The sequence below is a fragment of the Falco cherrug genome, chromosome 6 (assembly GCF_023634085.1).
Source record: "Falco cherrug isolate bFalChe1 chromosome 6, bFalChe1.pri, whole genome shotgun sequence".
NCBI classification, from domain to species: Eukaryota; Metazoa; Chordata; class Aves; order Falconiformes; family Falconidae; genus Falco; species Falco cherrug.
Window position 1 is genome coordinate 66,877,605 of NC_073702.1, and position 27,432 is coordinate 66,905,036.

The 27,432-nt window shown below is 40.0% G+C and overlaps 1 protein-coding gene across 2 annotated transcripts in view; it reads left to right on the forward strand.

Moving 5' to 3' along the window:
* The window catches only part of PDSS2 (decaprenyl diphosphate synthase subunit 2), a 120,278-nt gene extending 92,881 nt beyond the window's left edge, over window positions 1-27,397 (forward strand). For both annotated transcript variants that reach the window (XM_055714169.1, XM_055714167.1), the window contains 5 exons: window positions 312-386; window positions 8,749-8,922; window positions 10,373-10,504; window positions 15,885-15,920; window positions 25,147-27,397. In XM_055714169.1, coding sequence (XP_055570144.1) covers window positions 312-386; window positions 8,749-8,922; window positions 10,373-10,504; window positions 15,885-15,920; window positions 25,147-25,305 — 576 coding nt within the window. In that variant the 3' untranslated portion in view covers window positions 25,306-27,397. The remainder of the gene's footprint in view (window positions 1-311; window positions 387-8,748; window positions 8,923-10,372; window positions 10,505-15,884; window positions 15,921-25,146) is intronic.
* The last annotated feature ends 35 nt before the right edge of the window (window positions 27,398-27,432 follow it).

Genomic DNA, 27,432 nt, shown 5'->3' on the forward strand with positions numbered 1-27,432 from the left:
ATTTATTAGTTCTGTGAACATCCTTGTGAGAATACACTCCATAGTTCACACTTTGGGGGGGGGGGGGGGTAGAGTCTTGTTTTTCATTTATATTAACTTAAAACTTTGATAGAAGAGTTGCTGTAGTAGAGGTTTTAGCAGAGAGACAGGATCATGCTTGTGCAGAATATATCCCAGTAAATCCTGCAGTCTTTTGAATTAGCTTTCTGTAAGGAAACGACTGTTTATCTCTCTGGAAATCTGGTGGTAGCTTTGTTAATAAATTTGGTGATAATTAAAGATGTAAGGCTGCTTCTCCTTTTCTTTTACAGGTTGTGGAACTCATTTCAAGTGCTATTGGTGACTTAGTTCAAGGTATATATTATGAAAACTCAAAATCATCTGAGGTAAGAATTTTAGTGGTTTTATGTACCCAAGTAGTTTGGTGATATTAATATATGACTACAATAAATATGATGACTTTCTCATCTGTTTAAAAAGAGGACGGAGAGGGAGGAAGAGAATTAGCTGCAGTGCTAGTGTGTTTCATCAGTAACATCATTCTGACACCTGTGAACTCTGGAAGTTTCTAGAAATGCTCAAGGAGGGACTATTTTATTTCTGTGAGTGCATAATAAAACCATATCGTGTGTCATTACCGGGAGCTGTAGACATGTCTTACTGTGGCCTTTCCAAACACTTCCAGGGGTTTTCAGTCAGTGTTCTGTTAAAGGTATTTGTGACAATGTTGTCAACGTCATTCATATTTTAATCTTAAATCTCTCATTTCCAAGCCCAAAGATGTTTACAAAATGCTTCATCCCAAACTTGGATTGGGTCATTTTTTTCTTCTGAGCGTTCATCTTTTGATAATATGTACACGTGTTTTGTCCTGAAGCGGTAGGTGTGTAGCACTGCATTATTCTCCACCAGCAGTCACCATGCACACATTGTGGGAGTCGGCATGGGCAAAGACAGCGGCTGCCAGCGCTGATTTCACACCAAATAATCTTGTATTTTTTCAACGGCAATTACGGATGTACTGTTTTCGTTTGGCAAGAACTATAATGAAAATTGGTCAAATTAGATCTAGGTGTTTTTGTCTTTGCTAGAATGTTTAAGGAAACTTGTAGAGACACTTCTTGAAGTAGACTTGCTCGGGCAGGGTGTTGGAGCAAGAAAGAGTTCTTTCTTTCATTTGCAATGACTGTATCTTAACACATGCAAAAAGTTGATAATTTGAAGTTGCCATGACCTCTACAGGCTTTATGATAGGAAGTTTTCACTCGCTGATGAGCAGTCTGTATATGTGAATATCTGTCTTGAAATCCACTGAGGTAGGTAGTTTTACTTATAGTGACCTTGTCTCATGTGTCTAGTTTGCCTCAGAGGTCTGAATCTTCATGTTCAGTAGGTGAAATGGCTTGAAGATTGCTGAAATATATGAATTCATTTATATTTGTCGTGTATTTAGATTGCACCTCTGGCTTACTATTGCCATGTTGTAGTATACAGCAAAATTAACACCTTAGCGGAAGCCCTGATTTCATGGGTTACTGCTAGAGTCGATACCTGCCCTGATGCCTCTGCACCAGCCAAACCACAGTGGACAAGCAGAGTGCTGTCAGCTGCCAGCGGCTGGGTCCTGGAGGGTGCTGCTGCACCCGGTGACTACTGGTCAGTGTCTGCACCTCCTGCTCTGCAGCAGCAAAGACATGGTGCTGAAAGTAACCTTGTTTAAGCTTATCCCTCTCATTTTGATCGAAGCCAGTTAGGTGGGAAGCGACGACGCTAATGAGCTGAGGTCATCCCTCGGAGGAGGAGGTGAGAGCCTCTAGCAGTGAGGCAGTACTGGCAAGCTTGGGGGACACCCGGGGCCACAGGCTCGCCAGGCAGCACAGCTGCACAGGGGGTGATGTGCACAGAGTATCTTCTGGTTGGTACCTCTCAGGAGGGGGCCTGGGTGGAAGCACGGCAGCAATGTGATGTTGGGAACCTGGCAGTCCTGCACTTGCTGGGTTTAACCTGCGGATAAACAGACTTTAGTCATCGAGGTTGTCCCCAGGTACTGTGCTTAGGGTTTTATGTTAAAATAGATGATGTCTTTGAGATTTTTGCAAGTAGTGTTTAAAATTTTATTTTCCATGTTCAGGCAGGTTTCTAAATACAAGTAGATCCCAGATATATCGTATTTTAAAAAACATCTATTTTTCCAGGTGTAGAAGTAAAGCTTTACAAGTTCATCTTGGTAATGAAACTGCATTTTATTTTAACCACAGCCTCTGTGTAAATGAGAAATGTTGCAGACTCTCTTGGGTTCCTGCCGCTGCAGAAGGTCTTAATATTCTTTTTCTTAGCCTCTCTTTTTCTGTTTGTTTTCTGTTAAGTTCCTGAAGCACTCCACATGTGTAGATTGCGAGAGAAGTGTGATAAACTAAGCACAGCTGCATGATGTTTACCCCTCCCTGGCCCAATTACAAGTAGCAAAGACTTACTTTGTTTCAGTGACTTTTTTTTTTTTGTCTAAAGGAGAGTTGAAAGTACAGTATACCCTTCCTAAGGGGAACCCAGTTAACTCAAAACATAATTAGTATGGTGGCATAATAAATACTGAAATTTACGTGATAGCGTAGTGCATAGCTTCTGATGAGACCTAAAACAAACAAGTGCAGGATCTACTTTAATGTTTTCTTTTTCTTGTCTTCTGAGAAATTTGGTTCCTTGTTGTGTAGGAAATATTCCTGCTGTTTGTCTCGCTCTATTCTGCATGTCACCCATTCATGTCCTGAAAATCCTCTTTAGCAGAGGTTGCCAAACAGACTAGGTCAATTGTTGTTCTGTATCTTCTCGCCTTTTCATTTTTTTTTTCCTTTTTGAGGCAGGAAGACTGTACTTTGTATGTTAAACATCTCTAATGCAGTCATTACAAAGCACCTCAATACCATAGACTAATTTAGCACCAAGTTGTTCTGAGCTTTGCTAGATGTCTACCTAGTTGTTAGACAAAGTTACAAAAATAACTCTGCAAAATTGACCTTTCTCCTCTGAGACCATAAGTTCATGTTTACCCAAAAAAACCCACCTGTTTCAGTTTGCTTCATTTGTATGACACAGCGGGAGAATTGAAAGAATCAGTTGACCTAACAATACTGACCATACTTACTGCCGGAGACATAGAATAGATGTAATTATTTGATAGCTCTCATTACCACTTTTTTTTTTCTCTGTAAAACCACATGCAGTCTTACAGCCATCCCCTTTTAGTGCATTGTTTGGTCATTCTTCACCTTGTCTGCATAGTGAGTCATTAGATCTGTGTGAAACAAGGAAAATAAAGATAATATTTAACTTCTCATCTTTATTTGAAGTGACAATCCAAACTACAAAGTATAGGCTTCAGTTGCAAAGACAGCCTGTAGGTTACAGCTGCCACCCACGTTCAAAGTACTGAATAGCTGCTGTGGTTTAAGACGTTTCATTAGCAATATTAAGCTAGTGTTTTGGACTGCAAGCTGGAGCAGAAAGGGACGATCTGATAAACCTTTGCAGCTTTGTGTGCTGAATCCCCTCTTAACCCAAAATTCTGTGAGTGAAGGACATTCTTCCCAGTTCCTGCCTGGCTTTCCTAAATCTAGATCTAGTTTGGGAGTAAAAATTTGTGCCTTAGTGCAGAGAGGGAAATTGCCTAATCTGGCCTTCAGTCATGATTGCGGTATCTATTTTTAGCAGTAAAAACATTGCACTGAGTCTCTGTTTCCTACTTTTAGGAGACCAAAGGCTTTTAAAATATTTGCTGACTCACAGAATACTGTTGTAGTTTTAGAAACCTTCTGCCTTAATATCCCATAACATTTAACAAATATTAATGAAGAATGCTTTAATGTCCCTGTCAGTTCACTGAACAGGGATGAGAGATACAGGGAAGCTCAAGGTCAGGCAGCAGCTTCGAGAGCAGGACTTGAGTGTGTTGGTGTGCTTCACCTGCCAGACCATTCTAGCAATCTTGAAGTATTAGGGACTGTTATGGGAAACTGTTTTCATGGCTTTTCTGGGTTGTCTTCCTCACCTCCAGAATATCAAGCTGATGCTAAGTGTGCATTATCAGAACTCATTTTAGCGTCAGAATGGGACCGTTATGTAAGACGAGACCACTTCCAACATGTTCCACTGGTGGCTACAAGAGCTGTTAGGTATTTCTGAAATTTTTGCTGCAATTGTGTAAAAATTGTGTGTAACCAATATGTAAAACATGTTTTAAAAAGAAATACATTAGTGGCGAGTACTCATTGTACCATGTAGTGGATTAACAGGTTCAGGGGTTTTTAGACTAATGTAGGGTTTTTTTAAATGAAAATAAGTTTATTTTCCTGCAAAGTACAGGCTACGTGTGGTAAGTGGTACCCATTCTTCTTTGATGTTTGGTCACCGGCCCTGCTTTGGAGAGTAATGAATGTTTTGGAATATGCACATGTCCATGAACTGGACTGCTGTGAGTCTATGTTGTAAGTAAAGGGTTCACTTACAAATGTTACCACAGAAGATAGATCTAATGTATTTTGAGTCATAGAAACCACCTTTTAGCAGGGCAGCAGTCAGTCAGAGCTTTCACTTTTTTTTTTTAAATGTTTCTGTTGCAAGACAAAAGGGAAAGTTAAAATATATTGAATTTTTCTAAAGAGCATCTGTGAAAAGAATGCATAAATGTGTCAGGGGCAGGGGGAGCGTTGCCGGAAAGAAGGCCAATGCTGTTTGTTTACTGCTTTTGTTCTTTTAAATACTAAACTTTTCCAGAGAGATTTACAAGTAACAGATGTGGAGAGATAAGTGAATTTAATATACATTTTCAAACTTTTTTTTTTTTAAATTGTGTGTTGCTTTTTTTAGTGTCATGATAAAAGTATTAGGTAGTTGGTAGCATGCTTTATTGATCCATTTGCAGACACCCTTGTTCCTCCAAAAGCAGTGAAGACGTGTATTAATAGACCAATAAAACATGCCCTGTCATGTTCAGCAAGCAGGAATAAATCTATTGAAAGCTTATGTGAACCATGTGCAAGATGTTTTGTAGGGTCTTGCTACTGGTAGAGAGATTCATAGTTGCACTGGATTTTATTGAAGTTCTTGAACTGCCTAATTTAAAACTTTAAAATGCTGTTTAAAAATATTTCTTAGTGTTTCTGTGGATTATTTGCCCATTGAGAACTCAACTAAAGTTTGATGTGATTCAGGCATTTCAATCATTTTGTGCAACAACAGATGGCTGAGAAAGAACTGCCATGGTATGGGAACAAAATAAAGGCTCCCTTATAAACTATAGCTGAAGTTTTACATTGAGAAGTCTCTGACTTCTGCTCCTTCCTGGTTTTGCAAATGGTTTTGTGCACTTTCAAGATGCAGTGTTCATTCATACTTTCCTTACTATGTTTTCAGCTGAACTGCTTATAAGTATCTTCTTTGGTGTGACAAATCAAACTGAGTTACTGTTAAGTGCCACTTTTGTACTGGGGATCCTTGTTACCACCACTGAGAGCTGCCCTTCCTTATGGGTTTATGATTGCATATTTTGTCCTGCGGTTTCATTTTCTGAAAGTTTTTTGTTTCCCGTTGCCTGAGATGATTGTTTCAAACCCAGTTTAAATTATGGAAGTAGCTTAACGAAAAAATCAGTAAGAGACCTTGGAGTGAGTAAAATGGGAGCACCCTCAGCTGTTCTTAATTTCCCATAGGAAATTATGATCAGCAGAGCTGGATGCAGATATTTTCCCTGTACTCCCGTGCTGACATTATCCAAACCATGTCTGGAGTTGGCTCCTTTCTTCTAGGGATGGGGAGGGGTTGGGCTCTCTTCATCCAGCTTCTGCTACCCAAACAGCATCAGGGTTGGTTGTGATCTGGTGACGGAACTTGTGAATGAGGCCACTCCATCGACATTAGCTAATCAAATGTCTGAGCACTGTCAACTACAGCTAGAATTAATTTGAGCCTAAAAAGGCTTTTATATGAAAGGCTGTTAGAAGTCCTCTGGGCCAGCTAATGTCCACTCTTATATTTATCCTTTGAAATATCCACTGCTCACAAAAGAAAACAAAGCTTACCGGAAAGTGAAAATTTCTCTAGAAGTAGTAAGTGCTGTCATGATGCCAGATTTCACAGATTTTGCAATTTAGAACTAGTTTCATTTTTCCCCTTGATGTTTTAAAATAGTGTTTAGGTCTTGTCATACATACCCGTGTTGTAAGAATGCAGTGTGGATGATGGACAATTTAACGTGAGAGTTAAGCTTGGGAAAAAATGGCATTTGGGTTGTTGGAAAACTTTGCTGAAGAAAGGTTGTGTTTGCCTCTGGCTTCTTAAGCAGCAGAAGCTTTAGGGGTATGCGGTCATAAGATGTTCTGTGATTAAAATCAGCTATACTTTGGCTTGCATGCTTATATGCTAAAGCACATCCATATGGACGTAATGCCTTTTTACAGCCGGCTTCTTTCTGTAACCCAAAGATTCACAATACCTATGTTTTTAAGACTACAATACCATATCTTATATGTCTCAAATTTTTGACTTTTTTGAAGTTAGATGTCCATTTTAGATGCTTGAAGCTCCTACATAATGTTCACGTAGTAGACAGTAAATTGTTGTGCCACTTACAATCCTGTGATGAAATTCAAACTTGTTTAAGAAGAATATATTTTTGTAACAAATCATAGAATTTATTTCCTTTTATACATCAAGTTGCAATGACTGTTTAAGCTTCTTCAGTTCCTGTAGATGATATTTGATGATGTCCACTTTTCTGTTGCTGCCCAAAGGTTCCAGCAAGCACATATTTTCAACTTACAGGTCTTCTGAAAGATTTTTTAACTAAATAAATTGTTTCAGGATACCTTTCTAGAATATTTTTGCCTTGATTGGATTTAAAACAAATAATTATAAAAATCACTGCCAATTTTCAATATCATCCAGCAAATTTTAGTAAATACTGTTTTTTCGCAGAGCAGATTGTCGGTTAAGGAAAAGACTGTGTTGCGTCTTCCAAGAGCTCCTGAATTTAAATTTAAAATAAATTGATCTATATCTGAGTGGGGGAAAAGAAAAAAGACTTGATATATAGGAAAGTACTTGAATTAAATGCTCATTTTGACATTTTGCCAGTCATGGGAATTTGCACATGCTCTGGGCTGAATTAAGATATTAAAACAAAAATACTATAGTAAAATGAAACATGAGGAAAGTTAGGCTTGACTTTGTAAGTTATCATATGCATAATAGCAAACATGTGGTTTCTCTGTTCTTCACTTTCCTTGTATAAGTTAATAGCATGTCTGAAAGCAAAGGCATTTTGATACAGCTCTGTGTTACTTGGCATTGCAGAATTCTCCTACTTTTTCCATTAGTCTCAAATTATCCTCTCCCTTGTAACGCAGCACTTCTGGGTGAGATCCATAAGGGAGGAAAATTAGAGCTGAACGGATGGATTCTATTTCATTTGTTACCGATTTCATGACAGATAATACCTTGCTAGAAAACTATAGGGTCACACAGAATTACTTCTTGCTCGTTTCTAAGTAATTAAATTGACGTCACTTTGAGGGAAAAGGCTTGTTATATAAGAGGATTTTTATATTACTCTTTTAAAGAATACCTTTTGGCTTAGTGTACACTATAGATTTGGCTGAACTGAGAAATTACAAACTTTTTTGTTTATATGCTTGGATTTTTTTCTGTAGCTTCTTGTTACTGATTTTGGGGGTTTTCTAAGCAAAACAACTGTGGTCTTTTCTGGTTTGGGTTTTTTTCCCCCCCTCTTTAGAGAGCACCTAAAGGTGTGAGGGTAACATGTATGTGAGAAGGATTACAAGTAGTGTCCAGCTTTGAAGACCTATTAGTAAAATAGTGGCATATTAACACCTTGTGAGCCAAAGGAGCTGCAGTCAAGTTGCGTTTGGAGGGAAAAGTTTGGATTTGTGTTAATTAAAACACTTTGTGGGAAGTACTCCAAATTGGTATTTTGGATATGAGGGATTCTGAGAAGCGCGCTGAGCATTGCTGACCTTACAGTCAAGGTGATAAAATTCACTAGAGGCATCACTGAGATCTCTGTCAGTCCCCTGGGAAAGTTAATACCTGACATTTCTAAATCACAGCTTTATTTATTTACTTTTTAATACTTTCTGTCATTCCTCATCTTTAATATGGGAGTAGAAGAGGTACAAGTCCTCCATCACAGCCCTTCATTTTTCCAGTGCAGTTCTGTAAGGATTTTTAATAACTTTTGTAATTGGTTTTTTTCTCGGCCACAAAGCAGAAATTGTAAGGATGTTCCAAGTTTGTTTGGGATTGTTGTTTCTTTCTTGGTAATTGATAAGGAGCTGAAGTGCAGAGATGTACTCTGGGTTTTTTGATTGGGTTTTTGTTTTGTCTTTTTTCTTTTTCCTCCCAGTCCCTCATGAGGAATGTAGTTGTCTGTTAAATGTTTAGTGTAATGATACAGTCATTAAGAAAAGGATCTATATTGAATCTGTTGACTGATCCACATATTTTGCATTGTTCTTTTTGAGCAGAAAATGAAAATGTTGTTGTTTGAAACTGCCAGTATATATATTCAGATACTTTTCTCTACTCATCCCCATGCTCTTCTTTATTTGGCACCATGGCACCTAGAGTTCTGTTGCTCACCATGTGTTGTGTTGTCCTGTGCCATAACGTTAACTTCTGCAAGCTGACACAGCTGCAGTTTTGGTGTTTTCATGTTAGCCTTTGTTTCATTTTCAGGAGAACTGTCTTACAGATGATATTGGCATATCTACGTGGAAGGAGCAGGTTTACCTGTCACATAGTGCCTTGCTGGCAAAGAGCTGCCAGGCTGCAATGGAGCTAGCAAAGCACAGCGCTGAGATTCAGGACATGGCATTTCAGTATGGAAAGCACATGTCTATGAGTCATAAGGTACGCCTTTTCCTTTCGTTCTGGGATCTTCAATACAGAAGGACTTGTAAGATGTGTTGTTCTTGAGCTCTGTCATATGCTGCCACTGCGCTGTAGACTTTTGTCAGCAGGTCAGTGATGTTGAGAGATTTAACTGCTGCCTGGTGTGAAGTTGTTTGCAGAAACTGCTAGTATGAACAGTGCTTATGAACTGGCAAAATCACAGTTTGGCAACATAGCTTATTTTATTGAAGGCTCAGTAAACATCCCTCTGGTGCGTATTTCTTTAGCAGCTTAAAAAACTTTACCTTCTCTGCTCCTACGTTCTGCCCAAAGCCTCTGTCCCAGCAGCAGGAGATGCAGGAGGAAGCATGTGTATGTGTTGGGTCTCAGCTGCCACCACGCAGAGATTTGTATCAAGAGGCTCAGCTGCCTGCAGCAGCACACAAGCTGATGTATGAGCTGCAGTGTCTCAAGGACCTGCATATGTTCCCTTCTGAATAATCTGGAGGTAACTTCCAAAGGGGGAGCTGGAGGATAAGGAGGGAGGTCACCAGGGCTGGACAGGAGCAGCCCACACCTCTGCAACAGTAGGATTTCCCAGATGAAGCCTCTGACCTCCATTAGAAGTCTTTCAGTCTGCAGCTAAAGTTAGTCCAAAGGAAAATGCACACAATGTGGACCCTGGATCTCTGGCAGTCTTGTCTTGCCCTAAAGATTTGCTGCTAATGTCTTGTGCTACTTGCAAGTATAGATGCAGCTTGAGACAGGGAGACAGACCTCCTATCTACTTAGGCAGTTTCTAGTTCCTCCAGGAGAAGGAAGTGGTTTTGTAAAGTACGGCTTTACTGCCATAGAAATGCCACTATATGCTATTACAAGGTACAAATCTACCAGTAAATTGCTTCTAGTGCAAACTATAGCCTTAATATTTTGCGTATGCTGTAATACTAATACATTCACCATTGACACATAGTTGTGTATAAAGGATTGCATAATTTTCATAGAAAGCTCCTAGCTATGTAACATCTCCTTTGTCAGGAGGGTCACATTGCGTCAGCGTCCTTGGGTACTGAAGAGTAGAATGTATTACCCTTCACAGACTAAAAACTGATATTCTTCCCATCAAAGACTGGATCATTCTTTCCTTCATATTTTTTCTGCTTCCTGCCACTCAACAGTTGCCTACCTGGCTGTGTCCCATCACTTGCCCAGCTCTGCAAGCTGTCCTTTACCCGTTTCTTTGCAGATTCTCTACATGCTTCTCTTTACCACAACTTTCTGCCACTGCAATGCTTTCAACATCTTCCTATCCCTCCCCCAAACTTGAAAAAGTGCAAGCAAAGTACAAGTGTCAAAGCAGGAAGTGGTGAGTAGGTATAGAATCAGGATATGGACCTTGATTTGGTGAGTGGGTGGATAATGTATAGACTGTTCCTGGGAACTGAAGGAAGATGTTTTTCTCTTTCAGCTACATTCAGACCTTCAGCCATTTATTAAAGAATGTTCTAGTGACACCTTGTCCTTCAGTTTGAATTCTGCGCCTGTGGTCCTCCATCAGGAATTCCTTGGAAGGGAAGCATGGATTAAACAGATCAGAGAGGTAAATTAAATCATTGTTCAGAATTTCTTAGTTTTGCCATTTGTATCTCTTCCTTTCTATACTTTCAATCCGGAAAGAAACTTGGAAACTAACAGTGGACAAGGCAACATGGAGGTTACCTCTGCTCTCCCATACTTAACACCTCTCTCTTACATGCTTTCAGGAGGGGGAAATCTAGGGACCTGATAGTTAAGCTCTGTCAAACTGCTGTGTGTCAGTGTAACAAGCAGATTCATTTGCGTGGAGCATATGTCTGTTCCTCTGCACTACTTGTGCAATCCCACGTCTTCGCTTAAAGCTACTTCCACTGGCAGCTTAAAGCAGAGATCTTTGCATTACACTGGCTGAAAGGTAGGCACACTTTTTCTTCTGCCAACTTGGCTCTGGAAGCAGAGTTTTGGATGGGTGGGAAGATCTGGGGGACTTGGCTTCCTGACCACTACAAAATATTTGTGAGGTTTAGCTGGCCGATAACCTTATTCTTGGTTCTCTTAATTCAGCAGTTCTTTTCCTCTAACCCTTAGATGAGGAAGGCAGTAAGAATAAGATAGCTTTGTGGTGTAGACCTTTTTATGTGCCATGTAACATAGCAAGATTCAGGTCCATGAATGGCTTTCTGGCAGTTGCTGAAACACAGATAGATAACTGTAGAAGACAGCAGGGAGGGAAAGAGGGGAAAACACCAAAAGTACCAAAATTAAGCATTCTGTTGAGTTCCTGCATCAGTTGGACATGTTTTGTCTGTCTAAACAGCGGTGATGGCTACCATTTGGAAATTCCTGCAGTTTTTGCATAGAAAGTCCGCTGCCTTCAATAAGAAGCTAGCTCTGTGCAAGCATATTCATTCAAGATGTGCTTGCTGATGGCTTCTTTTCTTGCTGCTTTGAAAGCAGGATTCTCAAGTAGAGGGTGTGGAGTCTGAACCTCTGCCTAGTTCTGCGTTCATGATGGCCAGGTTGCAGCCTTCACATACCACAAGAAAGAGGTGTAGTTGCTTCAGCAGTGAAATTTTGGGAAGTATATGCAAAATCTACATTACAGTGGTGTGGAGCTGGGGGATCTTAAAGTGAAGCAAACCTTTCGTCAGTTTGATATTAGGGGCTGGTAGTTTATAGTGTGTGACAAGGAATTTTGGAATTCTACGATCTCATCACAAGGCTCATATGCGAGTTGAATATAAATGGATTTGGATGATTGTAGTTGGAGAATAATGGTATTGCCACAGCACAGTGAATAAAAGCTTTGAAACAATTTCCCATCTGCAGAATCTAGAGGAGGTTGCAGGGCGCCGGGAGTACCGTCTGTTTGCTTACTAGTTCTCAATCCAAAAATGGGCATTATAGAAGCAACGGAGCAGTTCTCTCTGAAGGCGGAGGATGGGGAAGTGGCATGCACTATGCAAAAGTATTTACTAACTACTACTTCAGCTCAATGCAAAGTGGACACCGCATCCAGGAGCCTTTCTTGGCTTGTGCTGATTTAGGAAGGAAAATTACTTTTCATTAACTACAGGCTCTTTGAGATGTCATCCATCCTCACATTCACTATGTGACATTCTGTGTAGGCCAAGCATTCAAACCAGGCTTGCTCACGTTGGCAGTACTTGTAAGAGTGTGCTCATAAGCAACCCTCTTGCGCAGTGTCATTTTTGTGGTTCCAATAGGGAAAGCAACGCACAGCACACTCAGTCCCTGTCAGGTAGAATTTTTCTTAGCGGCTGAGTTTATGACGAGGCATATGGAAATCATGTTATGAACCTTTAATTACTGCTAAGTAACCTCACTTTCTCCTTTGATTATTTGCCCGTATAAGCATCCATACAATGGATTAAAGGCAGCAGCTCCCCTTGGCGGCTTCCTCCTCCTGCAGGAAGGTCTTGGAGGTCAAGGAAATGGAGGTAGAGAGCCCCATTGCACCTAGTAGCCTCCACAGTGGTATACTGCTCAGAAAGCATGTGGCTGGGACTCAGTGGCTGTCATGCGTATCTTAGATGAAAGCTGTCTTTGGAGGGGTCATGAAGGATGCCTGAACTGCTGTGGAGTGCCCAGAACTTGCGTGATTGTCTCACCACAGTTCTCTTGTCAGAGGTCCAAATACAGCTGCTGTTCCCAAAGTAGCCTTTGAGTGATAGCTATGTGCACCTTTCTGCTGCTGAACTGAAGACCTTTTAAAAGCCCCCTTGCCTCTTCATTTGGAAAAAGCAAAACACATCGGACATCCAGGTGCAGAAGGTTGCATCAATGCTAAATATATGTGTTTTGAGAAGAGTAGGTTCTGATTTTGATGAAATGTAGAGACTGCCTTAAAAGGGACTTGGGAAATGTATAGGGGGAAGCCTTGTCATAGGAAGAAAAAACTGTGTAGAGAAGTGTGTGTGTGTGCATATACATGTGTACGTATATATAGACACACACACAAATTATCTGTAAAGCCCCACATCTCTCTTGTTCTCACTGACTTCACCACCAACACCCTCTATCTTTGTGCATTTAAAACTAAAATGCTCACTGAACTGTTTGGTCAAGTGTCTGTTTTAAAAGGAGTATGGGTTGAAGTAGAGTCCTGAAATGTTTGGGGAAAAAACCTGCAAAACACCAACACCCCCCAAAAAACCAAACAAAACTCCCCCAAAAAACAAATCACAAACCACCACCCAACCTTAAATGGTTCCTATGAAACACTGTAGTAGACTAAGAAATACCTGAATGCTCTTCTTCAGATGAAGTGTTGTGATAGCTGCTGAATGCAGTCCCGCTGAGCTTTTGGAAAGCCTTGTATTCTTAAAATTTGGCAGGTAATCCAGAATTATCTGATGTAGGATTTCCTAGGGAGAAGAGGGAGAAAGGGAGAAGAGTTGGTCACTTTTAGCCACTTCAGATACCTCTCTCTAGACAAGAGCAAAAATTCTGGCTCCAACATCTAAGCAGTGAGATACAAAAGATCCAAGTTTGAGTGAGAAAATTCAGCAGAATCCCTCAAGAACAGGTCTAGAATCCATCTTAGCTCATAGCATTCATAATTTTAAAAAGGATAAAGTCAGAAACTAGAACCATTTCATAGGCCAAGGTAATCCATGTGCCTTTCACCATATCTTTCTGAGCATTCTCTGAAGGAGCAGGGCTGAAAGAAAAGCATTTATCAAATGCTTTGTGAAGCATTTCTCAAGAATAGATTTTAAGACATGTAAAAGGGACCATCTCATCTGAGAAAGCAAAGTCAGTCTTGGAAAACATCCTGAAAACATGTTCCAAAAACATTGTTTTAAACCGTCCGCTTGTGGTCTGCTGATGCATTTTGAGTAACTTCAGGGATCCTTCTTCCTGGCAAGGTGAGTTGATTTCACACCACCTCATTTGTTAATGAAAAATGTCAGGGTATTACCATCTCTCACTGCTGGCACATGGTGATCTTTGGTGTTCAGGAGGAAGGCTGAGCCGAGTTGTCTGTTCATAGGTCTAATATGCTAGTAAGTGGATGCTTTTCTTTGAGGGCTCAGAGCCCTGACATTCAGAGGCTGAGCCCCCCAGCCAAGCAGTGAGACCTAGAAAGTTACCGGTTTGACAAGAGTGCATACCTTTTGCAAATCAGGCTTAATACCTTTGAGGAAGCTACACCAGATGCAGAAGTCTGATGTAAAAGGAAAAAAAAGATCTGTGTGTCTGAGATCAGGGTCAGAAATTCAGAGCCGAACTACTAAGAAAGAAAAAAAAAACAAAGGTGCAGTTGTAGTAAAGGCGGCTTAGGAAACAGATAAGGCTGCTGCTTGTAGAAGCACAACTGCCACTGACGTGAATACTTGAGAGGAACAGAGCATGAGAAAACATTCTTACTGTTTGTAATGTGTCTTAGACACAGGAGGAGGCATGCTGAGCACACCTCTTCTGGCATCGCTAAGACTAAAAAGCATCTTCCTCAAACATGTTGGCAAATTCTCCACTGCGGTGTGAATCTGCGTATAGGCAATCATTTGTTAAAGAACATATTTCTGGTGTGTTCTGATATACAATATAACTGCTAGATATATTTTGAAGAAGCAGTAAGATCCAACCGGTATGAATAAAAGTTGGCAAATCAAAGAGCTGGGAATACACAAATAAGGAAGCAGTTATTGGCAGTGGTTTTGCTACTCCCAAATGCTATCAGGCTGTTTTCTTAATATGCATTCCAGAAAAGCTGACTCTTAAGAAGCTTAAAGAGAGTAGTAAAGAGATTTTGTGGATCAGTCCCCTTTCTCCTTCAGAGAAGTCAGTTTTGTTATCTACTGTTTTTCTTCCTGCTCTGCTTGCTTAGTCTCTTGTCAGTTCTTTTTTCTATTTTATTTTTCCTCCTTTACAAAAATTATTTTCCAGATCTGTGCCATCGCGGCAACATCTCATCAAAGCTGTGCTTGCCACACTGTTCCTCTTCAGTGCAAGCCTCAGCTCTTCGCCTTATGCCAGCTGGCCTGCTGCTCTCTGAAGTCCCCATAGGGGACATGGAGAGGTAGTGGTCCAAGATGTAGATCTTTTCAGGAGATGCATTCCAGAAGACCTGAGGTTTGTGGTCTTCCCTTGTGGAGGCTAGAGGGAAAGAAATACGTGATTTTTTATTTTTTTTTTCTCAGTGTGCCTGAAAAGAGAGGAGCTGGAGTTGGATGAGGTGATAATGATACAGCTGGATCTGACCTAAGGGAAGGGCTTCAGGGTGGTTAAGCAGGAATGTTCTGGGTCTGGCAGAGCACTGCCACTGGGTGAGAGAGACATAGACATCTCTTCTACAACATACTGTTACAAAGCTGAGGAAGCTGGACTACGTACTTTTACGCATCTGGGCCAGAAGAAATGTAAAATTTACCCATACTTCTTTCTGAATGTGTTAGAAGTTACAGGTTATATGTATCTGCTGCTTAAAGGTGATGCTGATACTTAAATACAATTTTAAACCAAAAGCACCTCTAACCTAGGTCTAATAGCATTGACATAGTCCTGACATCCCCTTTTGAGAGCCCTAGAATCACTTGTGTGCAAATCACTATAGGTACACAGAGAGTTCTCTTTTAAGAAAATAAATCCTGTTACTGCTGATATGAAATATAGCTTATTTCAGAGTCTCATGGGAGAGATTAATTCATGCAAACAGCAACATTTCTTGAGACCAAAACATTTTGGATTCAACAAATGTTTAACTACAAGTCTTACTCAATGTAATTTTTAGGCTTTTTATTATCTGCAGCTCTCATCTGAAACAGACTTATGTTGTATTTTAGTTTTTTTCATATCAAATTCCTAAAGAAAGTCAGTTTATGTTTAAAGTAGTCACTTTTTCAGTTGCCTTCTTTATTCTTGCAACTCTAGTTTTGTAGTATGTAATGTCTTATATAAAATCTCTCTTTCTCTTTAAGGCACAAGGAAAAGGAAATATAATGGACTACAAGAAGGTTAGTAAATTATATTTACATCTCCTTAATGTTTTTAATGTTTCTTGTAATATTTTCAAGGATATTCTTGACAGTTTAGAGAAACTTCCTTATTAAAATCATGTTACAATTTGTGCATGTGTATATGGAAAAGCATCTAAAATTGCTTTACTGAATTAAATATTTGTCAGTGTATTCTGTATTTTGACTGAAATTATTTCATATTTTGGATCCTTCCTATGAAATTTATAAACTTGCAGTGTTCTTAGAATAAAAGGAAAGAAAAGGGAAAAAGCCCTTCAAATTGTGTATTTTGAGCAACTGACTTCAGCCAGAAAGCACGTGATTTTACTAGCTCCGGGTAATCGTCTCTTATACAGGCACAGGTATTATGCGTTTAGTAATGACAGCGAAAAATTCTTCATGGTTTTTGTGGGCTCAAACAATAACCAACTTGTTTTTTTATAGAAGCCAGTTTCAAAACTATTATGTCATGTCCCTCTCTTCTGTGCTTCTTCATTTAAAATAAAAGTGGTCATTAGTTACATCCATGCTAAATGAACCCAGTAACATGTAGCTCATTCCAACATAGTAGCTTGGCCACCACGTAGAATTATAGAATGGTTTGGGTTGGAAGGGACCTTAAAGATCACCTAATTCCACCCACCCTGCCATGGGCAGGGACACCTTCCACTAGACCAGGTTGCTCAAAGCCCCATCCAACCCAGCCATAGCCAATTAGAAGGCATGTTGTGCAGTACAAATTAGTATTTCTTTTTTGCCCTTTGCTGTGTTGTCTTTGTTTCTACATCGCTAGAGTCAGTGCTGTGCATGTGGCTCAGTCTTTTCTTCTAGTATCAAAGACCCCTTGTATCTTTCTATTCAGTTGCTAGAATTACTTGAACCTTCTTAATCAAACCTGGGGGCTTGTTTCTCATTGAGCCTCCAAAATGTCTCCTCTTTAATTTTGTAAAAGCAAAGGTCACGAAAACTAGCTGTAGAACTTCTGAAAAATTGTATTATTTTTGTTCTTTTAATTTTTTATGAAACTTCAGTGTGCCTTTTAGTTGAGATAAAAATGTTTTGCCTTTAGTTGAATTCATAAATATATGTATACAAAAATTGTTAGCCATTTAGCCTGCTTAAGAATATTTTGCCTTATTTGCTGTAGCTTTCAGTTAAAATAATGAATGAAGGTAAACTTGAGAAATTGAGAGCCACTCATTTAACATGCCTCTGTAAAGGGCAAAGGTCTTATTTTATTTCAATTTTGAGACTGCTCAAGAATTTTTAATTGTTATTTTGATGTATGTTACAGTAAAATGGTATTCCTGATTTTTTTCACTGACAAAAAATACCTGGATGTACTAGTAAATTTAATGAGGGCTAGAATTTAAATACTTCCTTAGGTCTGAGACTGTCATGTCAATATAAGGTCACTATGTTCTGCAAAATTTTTTAGTATTTTTTTCTCCCTAGCTTTTCTCAATCTTTTTATCAGAAGAACTTTGATATCACAGGTGGCTTATATTTTAAGGCCTGTTTCTGAAAATATTTTCTCTTGAGTTTTTAACTTTTCTTTTTTTCCTACACCATCACACTTCATTCAGACAAATTATTGATCCATCATTGTGGTATTTGAAAGACTCTTCCAGAGATGAAAAAATAGTTTCAGCTCTGTTTTAGTGGTGTTTCTCAGATAACAAAAGAGAAGATACCAATATATGGCAGGAAAAAAATTAATGTGTGTCATTGAAAGTGACAGCAACTTTCCTGTCACCCTCATTTGTGTGGGGGATTTTGGCAAAAATCGCAGACTTTTAAAATCAAAAAGCTTTTATCCATTCTACATCTACTTTACATGCAAGATAAGCTGTGTAATTCTAAAACAACAAATTGAGATTCTTAGTTTAATTGTTACTATTTTATAATATTGATTAAAAACTCTCCACTGATGTCAAGGCCTTAATGGTGCTTGGCACTCTACAGGCTTGTTAAATGAGTGTAACAAAGGCACAACTAGTAGCAGAAATGAGTAAGCTAAGAATAATTCTTGTTTTCTGGCCAAGGCTCTAAAACAATTGCAAGATAAGGCTAAATAAAGAAATAAATCCTCTGTTTTGCAGCCAGTGAGTATGCAACTGAAAGGATTTGTTTTTCTCCTAAATGTAGTATTCAGAAAAGATAAATGCAGTCAAGTGAAAGAGGACATAGCAAAAAAAAATATTTTTTTAACTGTAGTCCAGTTCTTTTGCTCTGCTGTCTTACAGAGGCCTTTCATGCAAACTGGCATGGGAAATATGGTACCTCAGCATAGTATGCTGTGACATTGTTGGTTTGTATATGAAACACTATGCATGGCGTTAACACAGGGAGCAGATTTTGTACAGAACTGGAAGTAGCATAAGGCAAGAAGTGGTAGATCCAGCCAGCCATTCATATGCTGCGTGGCCCTAATGTCTTGACTTCCTATATGGTAGGAAAGAGGGAAGAAAAATGGGAAATGTCACTTTTGGAAACAAGGAGGTTTCTCGGTGGTAGCCCACTGTCATGCAAGTAATAAATAACAGTACACAGTGCCATCCAGTTGTGTTAGCAAGTCGTAGGACTCCCCTTCCCCAGCTCACCATTGACTACCGTGGTCAGTGCATTCATCCTGCTGCGGTGTTGTCTGCAGAGCAGGTTTGTAGTCCCATGGCATAAATGATGATAGTCCTGCAGTTCTGATTTTTTCAGTGAGATGTGTCTTGAGACTATAGGCCATAGACTGTTCGCTCTCTTGCTCCTGAAATGCAATAAAGAGTTAAAAACAGATTGTTGTTGTTTGTAGATGCTTATGACCTGTGGCTGTCTTCCATGAAAATTTGTCATCTTTGTTTTGGAGCAGCCGTTGCCATTGGTTGCTTTTGTTATGTATATTAAAAAAAACAGAATAGCCTGTGATTTAATGAATATAGGGGTTTTTAGATGTATTCCTAATATTACAAAAGCAGCCAAAACCATTCAGAAGAAGCAATTTTATCCTTTGTTGGAACTAACCATATCTGAATTACCAAGGTGTACATCCAGTACCAAAAATCAGTTGTATCTTTATTTGTAGTCAGTGGGTATTTTCCATGGCTGCTTTGGGGTGAGAATCCAGCACAACTTTTGTTTCATTAAAGCAAATTATTACCACATCTTGTAACATAAAGATCAAGTTAATTGCTTGTGTATGCTAAGATGACAATTAACAATCACTGTTCGCATTGATATGATTTAGGAAAGTCATGCTTTTTCTAAAGAAGTCATCACTTCACTACCATTGTTTAGATTTAAAAACCAGTGAGCCTTGTTAAGTTCGTTGTGAAAGACATGGAAAGGCATAAGGAGGAGGAGCTGGTGTCTCTTCTAAAATATTAAAGGATCTGTACAATCAATCAGTGTCTTGGGGTGACTTGTAATTTTTTGGCAAAGTGTACTACAAGGACTGCGTAACAGCTGGAGTAACAGCGTTCCCTGTAAACAAGCCATCCTTCCTCTGCTGTTGAGAGTGGCTCTCTCCAGATTTGGTCTCTTTCGAGGTAGGGTGTTTTTGAAGTAAAAACAGAATTTTCCTGTTTGTCAAGTGAGTAAGGAAAATAAATTATACTCTACTAGCGGAGGTTTCAGCAGGGCATTTGGGCCGTTTAAAAATGCACTTCTAAACCTTTTGTATAGAAAAAGTTTCTAAGAAAATACTGGGTAAATACTGTCCCAATTTCAAATGGCATATCACGCTGCATATAGCCAACACAGATTTTAAACATAAATAATAAAAAAATTATGACATGATGAAGTGATGCAATTAAATGATTGTCCAGCCCATTTTGAGAAGGAAGAGCATAGCCCTGTGTCCAGCCACAAAAACTGTAAGAGTGAATGCTGAGATGTTCCAAGGTACTTAAAAATCAAAGGAAAAATTTGACAAAATTGATCTGCTAGCTGTGAAACACGTCAGTACCTTTCAAAGTAACATTTCAGCAGCCTAAAGCATCAGTGTTTGAGTATGGTGTTCCCACAAAAGAGAAAACAAATTTGGAAAAGTCAGTACAGAACACTGCAAACACTTGGAGAATTATTCAGTCATTCAGCCACAGATCAATTTAAATTTTGTGGTTTGGGATTTCTTTTTGTTTCAGTGAGTACAGTGTACTTCAGAAGTGTAGAATGTTGTAGCTCACTTCAAGATCAGAGAGAATGCATGATGTTTGAAGATTTCAGTACGTAACAAATTTAGCTGTTTAGGATCATTCTTCTAAAACAACAAAACAAAAATTCTCAAGTTACTTGTTGATATCTTGTCACTGAAATAATCCTAAATTTGGCCATTGTTTAAAAAACAATATAAAAATTAAGAATTTCAATGTTCTCATTTTCCCTTTGCCCATAAAGTCCAGTACAGCCAAAATACTCACCACATATTCAGGGAGTCTTCCCCCCTGAGATTTGTGGTTCCCTACAGGTAAGAGTTACCTGAAAGGAATCTTCTTTCCTTTGGCTAGGACATAAGGCAATAATATCTTGACAGAGAAGATTTGAAGTTAGTTGTCTTTGTGTTTGGACACCTGCTTAGTTTTTGTCTCCTTTAATTCTTCAGTCACCAAAATGCAGCAGTCCCTAGCTTGCCTCTGGCTTCTCACTGCCCCCAGAGAAGCCGTTCTGTCCAACAGCAGTCCAGAGCAGTTGGTGTGAAAGGCAAATACGTAACTTCTGTAATATGGATGAGAAATTTTCTTTCAACCTTTTTAAAACAAAGCGACTGGGAAACATAGTACTTTGAACTCTGTTCATGGGATCAGACAATAATTTAAGTTGGATGCTCCTCTGGGGCATGTCTGGTCCAACCTCTCTCTCAAAGCAGAGCCAGTGTGGGTTTGCTCAGTTGAGTTTTGAGTATCTGCAAGGACAGAGGTTTCACAGCCAACCTGAGCAACCTGTTCCAGTGCTCGACCTCCCTCCCCGTGGAAGAAAATTTCCTTGCATCTAATCAGCATTTCCCATGCTGCAGCCTGTGTCATTTCCTCTCATGCCTTCCATGTACACCTCTGAGAAGAATCCAGTTCTTACTCCTGCCCGTGAGGTGGTTGGGACAGCAATAACAGCCTTCTCAAGGCTGAACTGAGCAATTCCCAGCATTTCCTTGCAGCCCACGTACTGCTCCAGCCCTGTATCATTGGCTAGCCTCCCACCACGCTTGCCATGGTATGGCAATGTCTTTCATTTAGTGGGAAGCCCAAAATTGGGCACAGCACTCCAGACATGATCCCACAAGCCCCAAACAGGGGGAAGTAATTCCCGAATATGCTTGCCTACACAACCAAGAAAGTGGTTGATGGCCTTTCCTGCAAGGACATGCTGCTTCAAGGGGGAAAAAAAAAAAAAAAAGGTGTGTAGATAAGTAACTGAGAAGGAAAAATAATATGGTTGGAACATCAGAAAAACAGGATGTGGACCTCTTGGCTTGTTGGTCATTGATTTAAATCTAGCTGAATGTTATCAAATCTGTTTAGAGGCAGCTTGTGTTGGATGACCATATAGTACTGTATGTGAAACTAGGGTTTGAGATTCACCACCACCATTTCATTAGTCTTTGTACATTTGTAACAAATCGCTAGAATCTAAAAACTGTCTAGACCCTGTCAAGGTGACTATCCCTTATGAATGTGCCTAATAATTGAAATAAAAAAAGCCCAACAAAAAAAAAAAAACCCATATGTTAAACCCTGCTACAAAATAGGAGCAGGAATCTGAATTCACTATGATGGTACATATGGTATGACCTAGACAGCACAGATTTTGTTATTCACTTAACGTTCTACGGCAGGAAAAGTTTTAATGTCTTACTAGGTCATAAGCTGAGGGGTGGGACACACAAACATACTCTTTTGGTTTTATGGTAGACTCAGACATTTAAGTCAGTGAAAAGAGAAGGAAAGTTCTCATCCGTACCTTCTAGAGCCCTAACCCATGGGATTCCTCCAAATAGGTCCTTGAAGAGGCCAAAGGTAGCTCTTCTGAACTCCAGGGTTATAACCCTACTTACTGCCCACCTCGGTGTTGCTGTTGCTTTTTCCTTAGATTCCTAGAACAGCCTTCAGAGATAAAACTTCAGGGTTCTGAGTTTCATGTGTACCAGGCAAAACTGTCAAGTCTGGTCATTATATGAATATATTGAGGAAAATGGAAGGTGCTGAAGGAAAACAGTGCTGGTACATTGCAGGGAGCATCACTTCTCATCTGAGTCTTAACTTGGCTGCGCTATTGCAAGACTGTTCTTTAAGCTGAAATTAAATAACAAACACCAGTCAGTGATTTTTGCAGATTCTTGGCACCTTTAGAATAAAGTAGACCTTTAGTGCCAATGGTCTGAACAAAAGCTTGAAAGTTAAAATGAAGTATTCCAGTATATCTAGCAGTTCAGCTGGAGAAAAGTGTGTTGAAGCAATCTATTTTGACTTGTATTCACTTCTAACTAGTGAATGCTACTCTGAAGAAGATTGTGGGTTTTTTAATGATGGATGAAATTGTTCCTGCAACTGGAAGTACATTTGATGTACAAAGTGATGCCATATAAGTACAAACTAAAATAGCAGATTCCTTTATTTAGACGAAATTTATGAGGGAGTTTAAAGTTCATAAAGTAACAAATAAAAGCAGTTCATTTTGCTTTTCTGTTTATTTGCCTCAAAAATTAGCTGTTCCTATCCAAATGAAATTAAAAAAATAATACATCTAAACTGGGTACATTGATTTTTTTTTTTTTCCCTGTGTATTTAGTTTGTGAAGTTCATTACGTAAAAATCATTGAAACTCAAAAATTGAGTGTGAAAGTGTAACTGCAACACAACTAACGGTACAGCTAAGTCTTAAATTAGTTTCTCCTGCATACAGCAGGGCTACTGAAGCCAGGGTTCCTGTGGAGTTATACGCTGTATTTTTTTAATAGCTATCCCACTACAAGAAGCCCAATTTGTACTACTTTTTTTTTCTTTTTTTTTTTCTTTTTTTTCTTTCCCTCCTCAGCTGAGATAGAGGTGGCATGCAGTCTGATTAATCCAGACCGGTTTGCCTCAGTGTGTGCTTATTTGAGTTGATTGGCTGCTTCTGCAAATGGAATATAAAACAAGTAAGTTCCTAAGGACTATAAATTGTTCATTACTTAGGATGATTTCTGACTGAGAAGCTGAGGAAGGAGCTTGCCATATGAGCAGGTATCTTTCATTTTGAGCTGTCTGATTTTTGTATAGTGATTCCTCTGCGTATAATTTGACACGAGCTTTGCAGTTGTTTTGGCTTCAAGGCGCTCTGTGTGTCTGAGGGCTTACACAAGAAAAGTGTGTAAATGGATTCTGTCCTTGCATTAGAACTCTGCCTTTCCAGATTTCAGTGTTAAGAGTAAATCATAGTATGTATATGCAATCATACATGCTTAAGCTAAGCTCCCCTGACCTTTGACCAATTTGAAGACTTTTCAGGAGCTACTTTCTTTCCTGTTTACATCTCAATATATACTTATATGAGTATTACAAGTGTGCTAAACCTTTGTAATGAGCTTTATCATATCAGCAGGGTTTGTTTCAAGATGTGTGGGTTCTACCATCTCGCAAAGTAGTTCCTCAAGGAAGGGGAAAGAGCTTTTCACACTGCTAGTGTACTTCCTCTCACCTGTCCCCACCTCTGCTGTAGAGCTGTGGTTATATGGCTGATTCTCATTCGTTAGAAGATGTGTTGAATTAGCTGTGCAATGCATTTATGCCTCAGGACAAGTTCCTTTCTGGCACACAGTGCAGCAAGATTCTAACTGAAGTGGAGAATAAAATTTTTATGAACTGGGACTTGAACACTCAAGTGCTGTAATATGCTTTCAGCTAATTTCATCTTTAAATACAGATAATTAATCCACTTCAGTTTGTATTCAGATAAGAAACATCATTCATTCTGTATGAATGCAAGTATCTAAATAAAATGGTTGACTTCCAATTTGGTCATAGCTTAGGGGTTGGGGGTTTTTACGTAATTTAAACTTGATAGATAAATATAACCTTATCTCTTTGGTTTTAATCACTTGTAAATTAATTGGGACATTGGGCTGTGTATCGGAGGAAAACATAATTTATAAAACCTTGTTTCTGTAGATAACCTGCATTCAAGAAGAGCCCTTTTTTTAAAAGCCGATACAGTGCTGTAAGCCAGCTATGAAAGCCAGGTGGGGCACATTAAAGATCATTAAATGCTGTCATGCTTTTGGGATAATTAAATCCTGAAGATCCACCTGGCCTTGGTTCCCAGGCTCTGGCATGAGGCTTCAGGCTGGAGTTGGTCTGGGGACACCTGTATTTTAGGGTAGAAAACATAACAGTGTTTCATGACAGTCTCATGATGCTGTTCAGGAAAAAAAAATAATTAAAAATAAAAAAGCCCTTAATAAGTGTGATTACTATTTAGAGCTTCAGCTAAGTTGAGGTACTGGGAAAAAACAACATGTTTTGTTTGTCATTTTTGTTTGTGTTATTTCATAGGAAATTTAACCTGTCATTTACCCAAGTTTTTTAGGTGCCAAATCTTTCCAGCAGCTTGCCATGAAATGTCTGTTACTCCATGAAAATATTTTGTTTCTCATATGGTGTATCACCAAACCACTGTCAGATTTGCTAGCCTCACTGAGAAGGTTGTTTGCATGGATATAGCTCAATACGATAGTTTTAACACATCCCATTTTACTGACTGAATTTGCTTTTGTCCACTACAACAAAGGTAATCATATAAATAGAAACTTGCATTACAAAAGACAAGAATTCAATGTGTGTCATCCTGTGCCTGTTTCCAAAAGCGGGATGGAATGGGTGTTCATAAAATCCAGGTTTTCACTGCAGAAAATGAGAGCGCGAGCGAGCAGCTGGTCTGCCAGTTCTGCACAAAAGCTCTCGGGCAGTGGCTTAGGTATGAAATGCCCAGATATTTATTTTATTTTTTTTTAATTGTGTGCCCTTTGGAGACCCGGCATCTTTCAGGTAATGAAGTAATGGGTGATGCAGTTTAAAATACCCGCAGTTTTGCTGTAGTGGCAAGCCAAGCCAGAGCAGCTGAGAGTATTTAGGAGCTTTGTCTGGCTGCTTTGGTGTTTGCCTGTCCCTCGGGAAGGGGCGGCGGATGCCCTGTGCTCTGGGCAGTGGTTGCCCGCCGGCACTGCCGAAACCCACCCCGTTGTGCCTATGTTTTCTGACAGCTGCGGGAAGCCATCAAGGCTGGCAAAGGTGTGACTTCTGCCATCGACCTCTGCCGCTGCCACGGAAACAGAGCGCTGGCAGCCCTCGAGCGCTTCCCTCCCTCCGAGGCCAGGGCAGCCTTGGCCAACATCGTCTGTGCCGTGACCAGGTTTCCCTGACCCGCCGCCCTGGGAGGAGCCGCTGTCCCTCCGTCGGTGGGAGCAGCCCGGCGGGGACCCCGGCAGCACCCCTGCACCACCGGTCACCTCGTCGTCCCGTCCCGACAGAGGAACGCGCGCCGGCTGCCTCTGCCGCCAGCAAAATTCAGGAGGGGGAAGAAAAAAGGTCACAGGCGGCTTTCGCTTGCCGTGCCAGAAGCGCACTTGAGGCTGCACCAGTAGAAATAATTAATGAGTCCCGTTTCCGTGACCTCAGCAAATGGACAGGAAATAAGTGGGTATTGATTGGGCACCGGTGGGGACGGCGCCAGGGCGGAGGCCGGTGGTTTTCCTGCCAGAGGGAGGGGATGGAGGGAGGGACGTGGAGATCCAGGTGTCACAAGAAACCTGCTCAAACCTGCCCGGAGGGAGCAAGCCGCTGAAGCCAGGAATTAACGTACCCGCTTATCGAGGGGAAGGGCAGTTCGGGGGTTTCATGGGGGGAAATCCTCTCTCTGTCTGCATGCGGTCGTGTCTCTTCACACTGTTTTTATGTATTCAAATGTAAAATTACCCTGTGCCTAATGCTTTCCGTATTTGAGAAACTTGCTGAGAAAATGTGTCAAGCATGGTAAGTAGGAGCTTTAAAATATTTAATCAAATATTAATTTGGCTCTGTTGAGGGAACTGATTGCCCGGGTTTTATAAAACTGCGTGTATATAATATGTTGCTCTAGGTCAAAGAATGAGGTTTTTCCAGCTCTTCGGGGGGAGGGAATATCCCTCCCTCAGATCCAGCGGTTTATTTCAACACAGTCTTACACAAAAGAATTTCCTAGGCTTGTGACATTTGTGTTCATTTAAGCCAAATAAATGTTAATTTATAAAGCTAGACATCGGCCTTTGGCAGAAAGGAAGAAGGAGTGCTCTTCTGTGAGTACAGTCTTTCACCGCACTGAATAAATGCAGAAAATACTGGAGAAGTTCTGAACCTCAGTGTGTTGAATTTGAAAGTCCAATTACAGACAGCATGTAAGGTGTATCAGAAGCCTGCAACTGGAGACCGTCTCTGTTTTGTTCATAGGAGATGATTTTTGTGGTTTGCATGCATGCAATCCGAGAGCGCCGTTGACAAGAAGGCTGAGTTTACATAAATGATCTAGATTGAGACTCAGCTACCTTTCTTCCTTCTGTGGTGTAATTACAGCCCAATCTGGAGACAGCTAGCACAGCAAACAGATTTCATTACATCCCTCACTCAAACACCAAGTGGAGTTATTTCTGTTAAATTCTCTCCTCCTTCCTTCTCCCCCTGAACTCCTTCCCCCTGTCACACAGCTTGTTTGTCATAGACCAGCATGTTGCATTCCACCGAATGCAAAATATAAATAAAAACTGTCCTCTAAAAATATACTGAAAATACATCCTCCATAATGTACATAATATTCTGTGTAATATATGCCTATATTATAATAAGCAACCTTGAGAGACGATCTTTGTTTAGGAGCAGCATCCAGAACTTAGGACTCACTTTGTTACGGAGAGTGGCTTCAATACCAGACCCCTTCTTGTTTGCACTTTCTTTCTCCTGCCTGCCCTGGCATTTTCTGTCTTCCCAAGACTCTGGTACTTCCGCCTGAGTTTGTGCTGTTGCTGCAGCAGGAAGGCTGGAGGTGGAACAGGGGCGCCAAGAAGGATGGATTAGCCCAGGCTGTGGCAGTCATAGGCATCTGCCTTAGCTAACCACTGTACGTTTTCACCTGTGAAGTCCTCTGAAGTTTTGCAAACATAAAACTAGTGCTTGGAAGAAATACCTAAATTCAACTAGAATCATATTCCAGCTTTGTTTGGCCCTGTTTTTTACATACTACAGGCAGTAGGAGCCATACATCATCTTGTCTTTGTCTTACATCTACAATAATTGGTTCGTAATGATTTAGGGCTACAAGAAGCTAGAGTCTGCTGGAGATATTTTGAGCCATTTCACCTCAGCTGCATGAAAGAAATATCAAAACGTACTGCAAAACTGTGTACACTTGGTTTATTTTTTCATGAAAGTACAATTTTTTTTATTTGTACTTTTTACTAATAAAGGGAAATTGGCAAAAACTAATTACCTTTTTTCGTATTTTTATCACCACAATGTCT